Source organism: Ailuropoda melanoleuca, chromosome 7, assembly GCF_002007445.2.
Source record: "Ailuropoda melanoleuca isolate Jingjing chromosome 7, ASM200744v2, whole genome shotgun sequence".
NCBI lineage: Eukaryota > Metazoa > Chordata > Mammalia > Carnivora > Ursidae > Ailuropoda > Ailuropoda melanoleuca.
In genome coordinates this window covers 57,096,947-57,112,252 of record NC_048224.1, presented here as the reverse complement: position 1 = coordinate 57,112,252, position 15,306 = coordinate 57,096,947, and the positions used below count along the sequence as shown (strand labels likewise).

Below are 15,306 nucleotides of genomic sequence, written 5' to 3'. Positions count from 1 at the left end.
AGCCCTGGCTAAGTAGCCTTTGCTTTTCTCGTTGGGTTGGCCTTCATTTATTTCCACTTTCCAGAAATAAGGGCTCTTTTCTCTTAAACACACAGGCGCGTACGCACGCGTACACACACACACACACACACACACACACACACACACACACAGTCATACTTAGAAAACTCACCAGTCTTTCTTTGGTATCAGGTCAGGGTTAAATTCTCCCTGAGCAAGGATGCCTGGGTGGCTCAGTCAGTTAAGCGTCTGCCTTCGGCTCAGGTCATGGTCCCAGGGTCCTGGGATCGAGTCCTGCATCGGGCTCCCTGCTTAGTGGGGAGTCTGCTTCTCCATCTCCCTCTGCCCCTCTCCCTGCTCATGTTCTCTCTTTCTCTCTCAAATAAATAAATTAAAAAAAAAAAAAAACCACACCTCTCCCTAAGCAGGCACCTTTCTCATGGTCCTCTAGCCCCTCGCCCAGTCTGCCAGGCCCCAGGGCCCTCTCCTCTTCTCATCTCCTCTCCGCCTTGACCAAGGCCACATTTGCTCTCAGTTTATCCTATTACGTCAAATCCTTTTCCCTCATCTGCAGGCTCTGGTCCATTCCCTAAGCCCGCCCCCATCCGCTGTCACAAACACCGGGTGGGGGAGCCCTGGCGGCAGGGTGGGGAGCACGAGGGAGGCCAGCAGGAGCCCAGGGCACAAAAGTGAAGGAGGCACCAGCTGTCAGGTGCTGACCCTGCACTTGTACGAGCCAGAGAGTCCGTGCCTCCTTCGATTCTGGCCCAGGGCTTCTGGAAAGCCTCACCCGAGTCCAGGCCCTCCTGGAGTTGGGGAAAACCGAGTCCTCTGGGTTTCTAATCACACAGGAGGTGGTAGGAAGGAGAAGAGGGTCCCTGGTGAAAGGGCATTTCTCTGCAGCAGGAGCTGGGTGTGATTGCTCTGGGATGTCTTACCTCTAAAGAACTTTATTATTGAATCCCTGCAGGGAGAACATACCTGAGAAATCGCCTGGCGCAGAAGTTCTCAGTGTGTGTGGCATGCAGGACTTGCCTGGGCCCTGCCAGACTCGATGAGTCTGAGTCCCTGGGAGTAGGGCCAGGCGTTGAGAGTTTCAGATGCTCCCCAGGGAATTCTAAAGTGGCTCCGGCCCCCCAACCGCCACTCCCCTTCTCACTGTGGTTACTCCTACAGCACAATTGTCGCCAAATCAAGGTTTCTTGGGCATGCAGCTGTCATATCAGGGCACCACAGCCTGTGTTTGTTGAATGAATAAGTGACCCCGGCTCTGAAGGCCGGTCAGACAGCAAGGAGCCAGAGCTGGGTTCTTTCCAGCTCCAGTGTCATTTACTCCTTCCAGTTCTGTTGACAAAGTTAAAATCTGGTGGAGCCCGGTGCACCTGAGTGCCCAGCTGCTAGGGCCACCATTTTCTTTAACATCCAAGGAAAAGAACTTATGCCGTCCGTCTCATCCTGCCTCCGGGTACACACAAGGCTCTCCAGTGTCGCTGAGGATTTCTGGAATCTCCCCAGTCCCGTGGGTGGTCTCCGTCTGCTCCAGCCATGCCCTCTCCAGGCTTGCTGCTCTGTGTCCTGGAGGCCACACTGAGACAAAGTGCATGGTGCTGAAGCCCTCCCTCTGTCTCGTGTCCCCTTTCCACCCCTCCAGGCGGCCGTGTGAACGGGCCTTGCAGAAGGTTCGGGGTAGTGGAGGTTCTGCCTGCGGCCCAGCATAGGGACCTTTAAGCCCGAGGACCATTCTCCCTGCAAAGTTTGTTGGCCTTCCCCACTGCAGGGTCTCCTCCGGGCCCCTTCCCTCTGTGGGCCTGCTGTGTGGCATGTGGTCTGGACCGTGCTCTTCCTTCAACGCCTCGTCTCCCATTCTCTCCCTCCTCCTGTCTCCTGTCGCCCGGGCCCTGCCTTTCAGCACTTGTGAGCGTGCCCGCCATCCAGATCTGCTCTGACAGTCCTAGAAATGGTAGGAACTTTGAAATGAGAGTTGCCTTTAAAGATTCTCTGACCAGTTCTTAAGCGAGCTCAAGTCCAGGTTCAGGCTCCCCACCCCCGCCAGCTGCAGCTGTAGGAGGAAGAGGCCGGACTGGGCAGACCAGGAGTCTCAACTGTTCCCCTCCCGACTCTGCTCCAGGTGGGAGTTCATACTGGAGATCAAAATGCCCTCTGCCTCTTGAGCAGGTGTCACCCAAGGTGACGCAGGGACAGTAGGGCACCTGAGAGTGGGGCCTGGTGATGGGACCAGGCCGGCTCGTGTCATCCCAGTGAGGAAGCCCAGGTGCGAGAAGTGAAGGGAGGTGCCGGGGCGGGGGGGTGGTGGGCAGAGCCAGGGTTCCACCTGCCGCTGCTTACGCATGGCACCAAACCAGCGCGTCACTCAGTGGGGGCAGCAGCTCTGAGGTCAGCAGAGCAGTGGGCATTGGAAGCTGGATGGAGAAGAGGGTCCAAACAGGAGCCGATGCGGCCGATTCTGCCCTTGATGAGAAGGAAGCAGGGAGACGAGGAGCCAGGGCCCTGCATCTGATCTGGGCCTTCTCTGTGACCAGCGGGGGCATCACCGGCTTTACCAGTTTGTCCCTGATTCTCCCCACAAAGCCAGGCCTTGGGGAGCTGGGATGGGAGAGCATGGCGGAGCTCTGGGAGGTGGGAGCCTGATTCCTACAAAGACAGTTTGGCAGAACTCTGAGAGGCACCCCCTGGAAGCCCTGCTGCTGACGTGACACATCAAAGCTGGCATTGAGACAGCGCCAAGGCGGGGAGCGGCGGGGTGCACCTGGGAGGGGCTATGCTCAAAGTCAAGGGCCTGTCCCCCGCAGGGCAGACCCCAGCGGGTGCTGTACTCCACCTGGACCTGTCTCCTTTTAACCCGTGTTCTTTGACTGGCTGGCACCTCCCCCACCCCCGCACCCCATCTTCCCCTCCAACCTCACCCCTGCCCATCCCAGTACCTGTTTGGGTGCTGCCTCCTGAATGGGTGTTGGCAGGGACAGGAGAGTAATCTTGAAGGGAAGCGGGCCTCAGGGTGGCAGCTGGCTCTGCCTGGAGTCGGGAGGGGACACGAGGGGACAGGAAAGGGCTGCTCCCTGTTGACCCCCCTTCCCTCACCAGCTGGAGAAGTTTCCCAGGAGAGTTGGGAGGATAGTGGTAGGGCAGAAAGGCACCCTCCCCAGCAGCCTCTTCCATGTGGGGGAGGGATTGGGTGCTTGAGTTTGCTTTTAAGACAGTGGTTCTGCAGATGTGGTCCCCGGACCAGCCACCTCAGCAACCCTACCTCAGAGATTGGGCAGATCTGAGCACACAGGCGCTGAGCCCCTTTGGGGACTGTTCCCCCACCCCCAGCTTCTGTGCCTGCGCCCACACCCTGTTCCCTGTCTCTGAATTACTCTGTGGCAGAGCCGGCCTAAGCCCATTCACTGAAACATGGCGAACGGCCATAGTCAGAAGTGGTTGAGCTCTGTCCACTGCCCACACCCGCACTGCCAGGACGCAATGAATGTGAGGCATGGACACATCCGGCCGCGTGCACCATTTCTAAGCCAGCCCCGACAGTGTGCAGCCTGTTGGAGGGGCTCTGGTGTCCTGGCTCTCGTTCTCTCTAGGCGCTCTGACAGCACTCTAGGCAGATGTGACAGCATTCCCAAGGCAGGACCTGGTCTTTAAACCCTCACAGATGCTGGCTCTAGAATGAAAGACCCAGACTTGTCTCCAGTGTCACTAAAATGTTACCAGGGCCACCACTGACCCTAAGGATACTTTGGGAAATTGCCCCCCACCCCCTGCCAGGCCTACATGGCCCCACTCTGGGGTCCCCAGCTTGGGAAAAGGAGCGTAAGGTAGATTTCTCACCACCTTAGCTGGGCACCTCTGTGTGCAGCCAGTGCACACCCACGGACCGTCGTCTGCACTGGCAGGAGTCCCTCCCCGCCGGGGGCCAGTGCAGCCCTGCCATAGATCGGGATGTGCTGTCCAGGGCTGGCGTGGGAGTCTGCTTTGACCAACTGTTTGGGGTTGTTTGTGGAGAAGCACCAGCTTTTAGTGATCTTGGGTCAAGGGGACACGTGGGAGTGAGTTTTCCAGGCATGAGCTCTGGGGCGTTCAAGGTTTTGTTAGAAAAATCAGACTTGGTTGTGAAAATCAGGATGTTGATTCTGGCCAGAGAAAGTTCAGAAGAGAGACAGAAGGTTGGGCATCCTTAACTTCCCACCTGTGCCCCCCCCCACCTGCCTTTGCTGGGCCAGGGAGAGTGGAGTGCTTAAGAGGCAGGGCTCTGGCTGCCCTGCGTGGGTTCAAGTTCTGCCTCTGCTCCTCCCTGGTTGTATGACCCAGGAGAGGGGGCTTCGCCTCTCTGAGACTCGGCTTCCCTATCTGTAAAAAGGTGATAAAAATAGTACAGACTGTCCAGAGTTGTAAACATCGAACAATGTAGCTGGGCACAGTGCCTAGCACAAAGGGTATAAATAACAGGTCATTATTACTATTTATTGAATATATTCAGGAATATGGAGTTTCATTAACTCATCAGCTGACAAGGGCATCCTATTTCCCTGGCACTGACTTGAGCCTGGGGCAGAGGTGTGCCGGCCAATATTGAACAACCAGCTCTCCGGGGAAAAAAGCCCGTCTTTGCGGCGTTCCCCCTTTTCCATGGTATAAATACTCCCCCCATGGCTGATTTCAAGCTACCCCCGTGAGGTCTCTGAGTGCGGAGTTAGGAAGAGATGGGCACCATGGCCCCCTCTTGCATACTGTCTGGGGTACAAAGTTAGACTTGGTACCTTTCATCCAGGAACTTTGAGACTTCCTGGGGAATTGGACACGTGAGCAGACCCCTGGAAGGCCTTGTGGTTAGAGCAATAACAGTTTGCTGTTGAAGATTATGGCGCCCCCCAGCCTAGCCTGGGGAGGGTCGGGGAGGACTGCCTGCAGGTGGTGGCGCTTGGGCCAAGGCTCTGAGGGATCCTGGAGTCGCTCAGGTGGGGTGGGGGGAGCATCTGGGCGGGGGCACAGGATAAAGCAAGTGTGGAGGTTGGTGTGCACGTGTGGTCAGGAGCCGTCAAAGGAGTGGTTGGTGCAGAATGAAGCTCAGGGTAGGGTGGGGGCTGCAAGGTGGGCCTGGGCTTTACAGAGGCCACTGGACATCAGTCAGGGACTGGGGAACCTTCGTGTCAACACAGCCAGCTCCTCAGTGCTCAGCTGAGCCCCCTGGCCTGCCAGTTATGTGTCCTTTTTGGCTCAGTATGCAAGTTGGGACCCTCATTCTGCATGTCGTCTTTCCTTCAGAAACTGTCCAGCACACTGCTCATCAAACTGATTCAGGAACGCCTGAAGGAAGAGGACTGCGTCAGGCGGGTAAGAAACCCTGCGTCAGGCGGGTAAGAAACCCTGCGTGCGGTGTCTCGGGGGCTCCCAGGGAGAGGGGCTCTGTCACCAGATGAAGGGAGGGTGAGGGGCTTGGGTTCAGGTTCTAGCACAGAACCTGCAGAAAAGGGGAAAACAGACAAACCCGATCTCAGTGAAGTTCAGTCCATGGATGTGGATTTCACCTTGGATGGAGCCAAGTCACCAGCTGCAATCTGGGGTATCCCTCGCGGATCCCAGGACAGAGCCGGCCTGTCCCAAGGGGTGACAGGAGTTCTTTTAAGGAAAGGGCAGTTGTGGAAGTGAGGGGTAGTTGAGGCAACCCACATGCACTGCTGAAGCAGCTGAGACCAGCCCCACAGGGAGCTGGACACTCCTGGACCTGGAGGGGCAGCGGGAGAACTGGGGGGTACCCCAAACTCTCTCCTGCCACCCTTTGATCTCCTGCCAGCGTCCACTTTGGCCAAACCCAATGAAGCCAGACGGCAGTGTGTCCAGGTGGAGCAGTCCATTTGTGGAGGTCGGCCCCCTGGGGTGCGGAGGGGGATGGAGGGGCAGAAAGCGGGCAGCAGGAACGACGGGAGCCACGGGAGGGCTTTACACTCACTGACTCTTTGGATCCCCAGAGGAACTCCGTTGGGTAAACACCGTGACTCCCCAGTGTTACAGAGGGCTGGTTGTGTGATTTCCAAGTACCTTCTCCTAGTCCACGGCTCGTCTTAGTGTCCTCATATCATTGTGGCCTTCACAGAGTGAATGGTTTTAATTTTAATGCAGTCCCATTTATCAATGATTTGAACATTTTTAAAGTATTCTATTGTAATTTTTCTCTTGTGTTTTAACTATATCTCTGTATGGCTTCTTCTTAAGCATGTGGCCTTCACAGAGTGAATGGTTTTAATTTTAATGCAGTCCCATTTATCAATGATTTGAACATTTTTAAAGTATTCTATTGTAATTTTTCTCTTGTGTTTTAACTATATCTCTGTATGGCTTCTTCTTAAGCAATGCTCTAGTTATCGATGATATACAGACTTACCTTTTCTCAGTCTGTTTAGAGTCATTTCTGTGCCATCTGGAGCAGAATGTCCAAGAGTCCCCTCCCCTCCTCGAGTGTGTGCCCCGCCCTGCGTATTACGTGTGTGGACACTGAAAACCCCATCAGGCAGCCTTATCAGTTTTGCTCTCCGTCATCAAACCTATTTTAAGGAACTCAGGAGGAGAACCGTCTGACCTGTTTATCCAGGCATTTCCATTGCTGATGCTCTCCCTTTGTTCCCAACGCTGCGTGTGGCTCCTTCTGTCTGGAGCTCCAGGCAGCTCTGCCGGCAGTGAACTCTCGTGATTTCCCTTCAGCTGAGAATGTCTTATTGCCTTCATTCTTGAAGGAAGTTTGTCCCTGGATTCAGAATGCTAGATCCCCAGCTCATTCTTCTCATACCTCACAGCATCCCGCTTCCTTCCGGCCCGCGTGGTGTCTGGTGGAAGGGCAGCTGCCCAGACTCCCGCCCAAGTAGCGTGTCCCTTTCCCCCGGCTTCCTTGGAGACTGTTCTCCCTGTTCTTGGTTTCCAGCAGTTTGATCACCATATGTCTGGCATGCATTCTTCGGATTTCTTCTTTTGGGGGTTTGTTGAGTTCCTTGAATTTATAAGTTTATGTTTTTCTCCAAACTTGGGCAGTTTTTGGCCATTATTTCTTTGAATAGTTTCTTTTTTTTTTTAAATATTTTATTTATTTATTTGACAGAGATAGAGACAGCCAGCGAGAGAGGGAACACAAGCAGGAGGAGTGCGAGAGGAAGAAGCAGGCTCATAGCAGAGGAGCCTGATGNGTTTATGTTTTTCTCCAAACTTGGGCAGTTTTTGGCCATTATTTCTTTGAATAGTTTCTTTTTTTTTTTTAATATTTTATTTATTTATTTGACAGAGATAGAGACAGCCAGCGAGAGAGGGAACACAAGCAGGAGGAGTGCGAGAGGAAGAAGCAGGCTCATAGCAGAGGAGCCTGATGTGGGGCTCGATCCCATAACGCCGGGATCACGCCCTGAGCCGAAGGCAGACGCTTAACCGCTGTGCCACCCAGGCGCCCCCTTTGAATAGTTTCTGCGCCATTCTCTCCCCCATCTCTTGAGGCTCCAGGGCCACGAGCACTTGCTCTGTGGTTCCCCCCGTGGTCGCTGGGGCCCTATTCTCTGTTTCTCTCCCCTCTGTCGTGGATCGGATAATGTGCATTGAAGCTCCTTGAGGCTCACTGAGGCCTTCTTTTCCTGTTTCTGTTCTGCTGTTGGGCCCATCCAGTGAGCTTTTAATTTGGATTGCTGTTTCTCAGTTCTCAAAATTCCATTTGTTTCTTCTTGCTCTCTTCCGTTCTGAGACTTTCTATTTGTCCACGCATTTACTTGTCTGAGCTCCATTGTTATTTTTATGTCTTAATACCTGCCACTTCAGTGGGGCGCCTGGGGGGCTCAGTCAGTTGAGCATCCAAGTCTTGATCTCAGCTCGGGTCTTGATCTCAGGGTCATGAGTTCGAGCCCCACATTGGGCTCCACACTGGACGTGGAGCCTGCTTAAAAAAAAAAACACAAAAAACCCAGCTGCTTCCAAGTCCTTGGTACTCCAACAGCTGAGTCACGTCAGCAGTGATGCCTGAGGTCCTTTCCCATGTGAGTTGAGGTTTTCCCAGCTCTCCTTGTGTTGCATGATTTTGTATCATTTTTCATGTTGTGTAACACTTTTCATATTGTTGTGAGACTCTGGTCTTGTTTAAATGCTATGGTGGATGTTGGTATTTCTGTCTTTACTAACCACGGGCTCATTTGGGCTCAGGTCGCAAGTTCCAGCCTCCTTCTCTGTGCTGTGGCTCCCATCTCGCTTCTGTCTTCAAAGCCCTGGCGAGTTCTGTGCAGTGCTCTGCCTCTCTGCACTGTGTGTGCCACTCAGCGGGGCCTGGGCAGCAGCCCTTGCTCTCCTTCCTCTCCACGTCTTTAGAAAGCTGTCTGCGGTCATCACACCCTTGTGTGCACAACTGGGGGGAGCCCATGAGTCCATAAACGGTTTCATTTGGTTCCTGCCTGAGCTTCTCTCTCTGCCATTTTCGTGGTGACTTCCGGGTCCCCGATGCTCCTCTTTTTGGTCCTCTGGCCAGAAAGCTGGGACTTTATTTCTGCGTTCTGCCACAGGCACCTGTTACAGGCACTGCATGGTCCTTGCTGCTGGGACCCTTTCCCCCTGCCTCAGCCCCCCCACAAGCAAGGTTGTCCCTTGGCCTTGAGCTTACCATCTGTAATTGGAGACAGCCTCGCATGACCAAAGCAGGACCAGCTGTGAGCTGGGCCATGAGGGCCACTAACCAGGCCAGGAGAGCCAGGTTGTTCCAGAAGCCTCCAGGATGGGGCTGGGGTGGTCTGTGGAAGGGCTGTCTTAGGCGGAGGGGATGGCAGGCAGAATGAGGCTCGGGCCCCCCTCCATACTCAGTTCAACCAATCTCTGATCAACTTTTCTTAAAACTGACCCATCAATCGATTACCCTTTTGAAGGTTTCCTCTCTTTTATCTGGGAGATGCAGAAACAATCATTTGTCAGGAATAAAGGGGGAGGGGAGAGCCTCCTAGGTGACTGGAAACGGGCCAGCACTTTCCCGTACAAAATGCTCTATGCCTTAATCCATAATTGATCATGAATTTGCCAAGTCAAATTAAACTCGTGCATTGCAGATCACCAGGCTGGAAGTGGTTGGGTCTGCTTCTCTTCTCTTCACCAGCAGTGCTGGTCCCATTTGGCCAAATATCAAGTGTTACTCCTTTGGTATGAACGTACCCAAGTCACCCAGACTGGAACCTGCCAGCAGGATGGGGGCTGCATTTTAAAAGCAGAGCCAGGGGGCACCTGGCTGGCTCAGTCAGTAGAGCATGCGACTTTTGATCTCAGGGTCATGAGTTCGAGCTCCATGTTGGGCGTAGGGATTACTTAAAAATAAAATATTTAAAAAAAGGGAAGAGCCGGAGAGACACAGCCATCCTTGTGTGAGAGGCAAATTCAGTAGGCTGAGAGCTCCTGGAACCAGGACCGCCCGTGCTGTTAGCCGCGGCTCTAAACGCAGTAACTCTTCAGTTCCTGCCCCAGGAATCTCACTTGCCCTGAGGACTGTGGGCTACTCACGAGCCACAGCCGCACTCCGGCCAAGCCACTGCCCCAGTGGGGGCGGTTCTATGCTCCATCTCGGTGTCACCAAAGGCGGCAGGATCTCCCCACGCCTGGTTCAGATTTCCTTTTAAGATGCTTATGATATCAAAGCACCTTATTTTCCAGGAGCTCGAGCCTGAACTGCCACATCCTGGCTGTTGTGCTCACAGGTCAAGTGTTGGCTTTCACTTGGTGCAGGAGAGGCCCGGAGCTGCAGCCCAGCTGAGCGCGGGAACAAGAGAGGCGATGGGTCTGGCAGGTGGGGGAATCCAGCCTCTCGACTCAGACCCTCGTTTTGGCTTCTGGCTAGGCTTTACCCCATCCTCCCATGACCCAATCTTAAGACATACAGAGCAGTGTTATTGTGCGTAAGTGCTTTTCATGAACTGATGCATGTTTCTAGTGCGTAAACGTTCATCCTGGAATTCAGAGGCACGCACTCATGGGGGTGGGTCATTGGGTGCATTCCACGGGGGAGAGAACTGCCTGGAAGTCATGCCTCAGAGATCCAGACACTGGATCCAGACACAGGATCCAGCTGGACTGGGCTGGTTTATTCATGTAATTTTTAAAATTCTCTGTGAGTCACTAAGTCACGGTTTCTGGGGTAAAGATGGTGGTTCTCTCCGGGATTTCAACAAGACATCCCAAACTTGCCCCCGGTGACCTAGAATAGTCTCTGACACATGCGTTTAGCTACTTAAACCTTCTTGAGCTTATCTAAAAGTTCGGTCCACTCAGCCTCTGCACAGCGCACCTGCGGTGTGAACAGTGTGAGCCCAGGCATCCCCGGTCCCTGCCAATAGCTACCATCAAGATCGTAATAAAATTTGTTATTAGTTATATTGTAAGTGATATTATTAATTATATTGTACTGAATGACTCTATTGTACATTATAAGTAATACTCTTGGTTGATTTAATTGTTTATTTAGTATTTATAATGAGATTAATGATCATCATTATTACTACGTTGTTGATGATGGTTAGATGTTGTCTGGACCCCAGGGACTTGGGGCGCCTGGCCTGGCACTTTGCTCAGTGCACCACATTGCAGGGCACAGGGCCCTAGGCATCGAGGCTGCAGTCATACTGTCGATGGTGACCAGCGAAGAGGGCGTAGGGCCGAGGGCCGCATCTGTGACCTCATGTATCTTGACAGCAGCCCCGTGGGGGAGGCGCTGCCCTCACTGCGTTGAGGGCTGCAGAATCTAAGACTTGCAGAGGCTGTGTGTCCTGCTCAGGGTCCCACAGTGAGTCCCAGAACAGAAATGCAAATACGGGGTCGTGATTCGGCCACTCTGTTCTTGTCTCACCGATGCACACGGTGTCCCTCCAGGGAGTGCTTCGCTCCAAGAGGCCTCCGTTCCCCGTTCCCCGTCCGTCAAAGGACAGGCTTGGCTTGAGCTTTGAAGCCCCTTCTGGCCTCACATTCTGATTCAGATCCTGTCCAGGCCGTTGTTACCTGCAGAGCAGAGAAATATCTCCTTTAATTTGTTGTAAAATTTCTTCTGAGCTTCAAGGGGTGTCCGGTACCTTTTTCATCTCTTCCCGGCGGAGACAGGATTTCAAGAGCAAGAGGTGAGGCTCCTAATTATGTGCTCTGGTTGTTCAGAAACAAAACAAACCCTCATCCAAAATAAACAGGCTTTCTTGCTTTTAGGGAGAAAAATGACACATATGCATATTCATTTATATGGTAATTATTATTATTTAGCTACACAGGGACTAGAATTGGTAATTTAGAGCACAAAAAGGAAGCACGGAATAGCGTTCAGGGAAAAGTAATGCAATCATAACCCATCAGGATTCTGTAGTTAATGTTGGGGTTTTTTTCTTCTCTTTTTCTTTTTTTTTTTGGTCTAATGCAATCTCTTTGAAGAATTTCTTTGAAGTGACCATCAAATGCATTAGAGAAAGAGAAATTAGCCCTTTGTATTGGAATGATGAAAAGGAGGTGGGCTCTACCTGTTGGGGACCCATGGCCTTTCTTTAGGGACAGCCAAGGTCTTGACGTCCGAGAGCTCTTCAGACCACGTCTCTGAGGGCAGAGGGAAGCTAAGAAATGAGGCAGTGGCTTCAGGAAATTTGAGAGGAAAAGGCTCTAATACCAGAGAGATGCTAAGTCTTACTTCTCCAGAGTCACATTTGCTTTCCAGGGTTTGGATTACTGCAGTCTCTTTCCTTCCTTTGGCCCTAATCCGTCCTCGCAGCTACCCTGCTTTCTTCCCGGCCCCTTCTTCATATTGCTGCCACGGGGACTGCTTAACATAAAATGAACGAATTTATTTCTTGACTGCACTACATTTGTATGGTTCAAAATCCAAAAGGTGCCCAAGGCCCCTCACCCTCCTGTCCCCCAGTCACCCACTCCCTTCCTGGAGAAACTGAGGTTAGCGCTCCCCTGAAAGAACACCCCTCGGAAGGATGTTTTTATTTTATGTCTACGGAAGTGGTTGTCTTTTTAAACTCCATGCCATGGTGTCCTCCCCTCTGAGAACCTTCACTGTTTCCCACCCTGCCTGACTGCCCAGTTCTGTCCCTCTGTCCCCTCGTGCCCGCTGCCTTTCACACCTCCTCCAGTTTCACCTGCGTGGCCCCTCCCAGGGCCTCTGCACACTGAGGGGAGGGTCTCCCAGCAGTTTCCCTCCCCTGGTGTCCACACCTCTTGTAACCCTCTCCCCTTGAGTGGGACTAGGGCCAACAGAAGAGGGCAGATGTGAGGACAGGTCATTCCTGTGATGATGTTACATGATCTAAGACTTTGGGTGGACTGGAGAGAGAGTCCCCTTGCTGGCCTGACAAGTGAGCTGCTGTGTTGGGGAGGCCCACGTGGGTAGCCTCCAGCCAGCGAGAAACCAGAGCCCCCAGTCAAACAGCAGCACAGAAGGGAATTCTGCCAACAGCCTGAAGGAGCTCGGAAGTGGATTCCTCCCCTGTCCAGCATCTGGATGAGAACGCAGCCCGACTCTCTCCTTGATTGCTGCCCTCTGAGACCCCAGCAGAGAACCAGCCAAGCAGCATGCAGACCCCTGCCCCACAGAACTGAGATAGTATATGTGCTATTTAAGCCACTAAGACTGTGCGTTTGTTACACAGCAATAGAAACCTTATTCACACACGCTCTTCTCACTGCCTGGGGCCCCCACCACGCAGCCGGGCAGCTGCTCCTCATTCCTTAGTCTCAGGTTAGAGTCACGCCCTCAGGGAGGCCCCCCAAGCTCGCCGAGCCCCAGGGAGCCTGGGTTCCCTGTTACGTGCCTTCACGGCCTCTTGCTCTCCTGCTCCTCCAGACGCCCACAGTCACGATGTGGGGGCAGGGGCCCCATCTGTCCCAATCAGCACAGAACCCCCAGCTCTTCACGTGGTACCTGGCATAGATGCCAAGCTCGGGAAATATTCATGACATTCATGAATGAGAGAACGGCATTTGGATGAGTCCTCAGTCTATACCACCAGGGCAAGGAAATCCTATCCTCATTCACTGTTGTCCCAAGGAGGGGAAGATGCTTAAAGTACAATGTGACTGTGCAATTGAGTCCGAACATCCTAACGACTGTTTCAGCCACAGGAGCGTGTTTGTCACAAGGCTTCTCTGGGGAAAATATTTTGTTGGTTGCCCTGGCATGGTTTTATGTAACTGGTGGGGAGACCTGTTTAGTGCCTTTCCTCATCGCATCGTAAAATTGTTCTCCATTATCAGTGCTTTCAAGGTCCCCTGCAGCTTCACAGGTTCAACTGCTGTGCCCCAAGAGTAGCGTTGTGCCCTGAGACCCCAGGGCTCAAGGTTTGAGAACCATCTTCCAATTCGATCTTGGTGCCCTGTGCCAAGACTTCCTGTGTCCTGCCTCGTCATCTCTTTCATCAGCTGGAACAAGGGTCGGCCACCAGGATGCTGGATTTTAAAATATTGAATGAAGGGTTATCATGAAAGTGACTGTGCCTTGTGGAGGAATTCCAATTCCTCTTACCATTTTTTTTTTAAAAACATTGTCTTTAGAAGTCATTCTACCTAAAACCTTTTACAGAAGGAGAAACTGAGGCCTAGATGGAAGAAGGGACTTAACTAAAGTCGGAGGACCAGTGGCCAGGACAGCAGGGCACTGTAGCCCCTGCCACACTGAGGTTCTGACAGGCCCGGCTTCCGCCGGGGTCTCTGATAACATGCCAGGCCCATTGACAAAGGCACTTCTGTGTCACCAGAACCAGACTAAGTTGGAAGGTCACGGGCGAGAAAATATCTGGCTAAGAGAAGAAAAAGAAGAAATGTTTTGATGTATGGTCGCCCTCATCCCCCAGCTGTGTGGTGGAGAGGGAAAGCCTTGTACCCAATTACCATGGCCTGTCAGACAGTGGGAGTTTGTCGCCCGAGAAAAAGCAGAGGCCTCTGCAGGTCAGGGATGTGATTTATGGGCTCTGCAGATGGCTTGTGTCCGCCTCTGCTGGCCGGAGCTGTCCCTGGCATGTCTGGGCTGGGGGGCAGCAGCTAGGAAGAAGGCAGAAGGGACCCGGTGGGGAGAGCCCCCCAGGCCTTAGCACGTCTCCTTGTGGAGCTCCCTGAGGTCGCAGGCAGGCCGCGTGCTCTCTGGGGTCCAAAGGGCTGCCTTGCTCTCCCTATTGAATGAGATCCTACAAAGAAGTGCTCAGCATTGCGCCTGGCTCTGAGGTCCACTCAGGCAGGGTGAAGATGCTTTCCCCGTGCAAGAGGAGCAGGTGGAAACAGATCACGTATGGGCGGGAGAAGACTGCTCCTTCCTACTTCACTGCCTGGAGTCCGGTGCGCTTCTGGGGGCAGCACGTGACCTGCCGCCCAGCACGCCTTTGGCATCATTACTCGAGTGAGTTCTGGAACATCCCCACGGCCCGCCTGGATGAGAATTAGCAGTCTTTTAAATGTAGGGCCGGAGGGGAAAAAAAATCAATGAAATTTGAAAACCAGCTGGAGTCCATCTCTGCTTCTGTCCATGCGCCTTGGTTTTTCTTTGATTCTGTGAGCTTCCACTTGGGATGGAGTTCTACCGCTCGGGAGGTGAGGACTAGCTCAAAAGGTGGCAGAGCATGAGGCCGAGCAGAGGCCAAGCACACGGAACTCCCCCCTCAAGGGCTGCTCTGGGCTGTCGGGCAGGCATCTTTATCATGAGCGAGGCAGGAACAGGCCTCCTTGGGCTCAGCGGGTCGGTGTCCTCCCCAGTCGTGTTCTGTGTCACAGCATGGTCTTTCTGCTTCCCAAACCAGGATGCTTGGAGCCCCAGCCAAGGGGACGCTGTGCTCTAACGGACACTAGACCTCAACATCCTTGTGTCTGTCCCTGGTGCGCCCAAGGGGAGCCTGCGGGGACACCACCCCGTCCACACCCAGGTCACCGCATTCTAGTCCGCTCTGCCCAGTCCCCAGCAGTCGGCCAGGTCTTCCTAACGCCCTCACCAAATGCCCAGAGTGGAAACCGGCGCCTGTCCACCAGGATGTGTGGTTAGCCACAAGGGATGTAAACAGGCCTTGGCTTCAGTGAGCTCCGGAAGTATCACCTTGCCCCATGGCTCATCAGGCCTGTGGTCTTGTGGTAGTAGAGATCAGGAAGAGTAAAAACAAAGCCCAAGCCCCGGCAGCAGAGAGCGGAACTGGCCCATCAAGATAAAGACACAAATAATGGTTAGCCAGCACGTAGGAGCACGTGGTATGTTCCCGACACTGTACCAAGCTCTGAGGCATTTTCTTTCTTTTTTTTTTTTAAGATTTTATTTATTTATTTATTTATTTATTTATTTATTTATTT

At 53.1% G+C, this 15,306-nt stretch overlaps 1 protein-coding gene across 4 annotated transcripts in view; it reads left to right on the top strand.

The window, feature by feature from the left end:
* Positions 1-1,941: 1,941 nt before the first annotated feature.
* The window catches only part of LOC100469362 (adenylate kinase 8), a 110,963-nt gene continuing 97,598 nt past the window's right edge, over positions 1,942-15,306 (top strand). For 2 of the 4 annotated variants that reach the window (XM_034664745.1, XM_034664743.1), the window contains exon 1: positions 5,280-5,366. Coding sequence is in view for 2 of the 4 variants with exons in the window: in XM_034664742.1 (XP_034520633.1) it covers positions 1,958-1,960; positions 5,275-5,343 (72 nt within the window). In the remaining 2 variants the exon portion in view is untranslated. Of the gene's footprint in view, positions 1,961-4,579; positions 4,642-5,274; positions 5,367-15,306 lie in introns of those variants that run through there. The other 2 variants (XM_034664742.1, XM_034664744.1) reach the window with 2 other exon arrangements.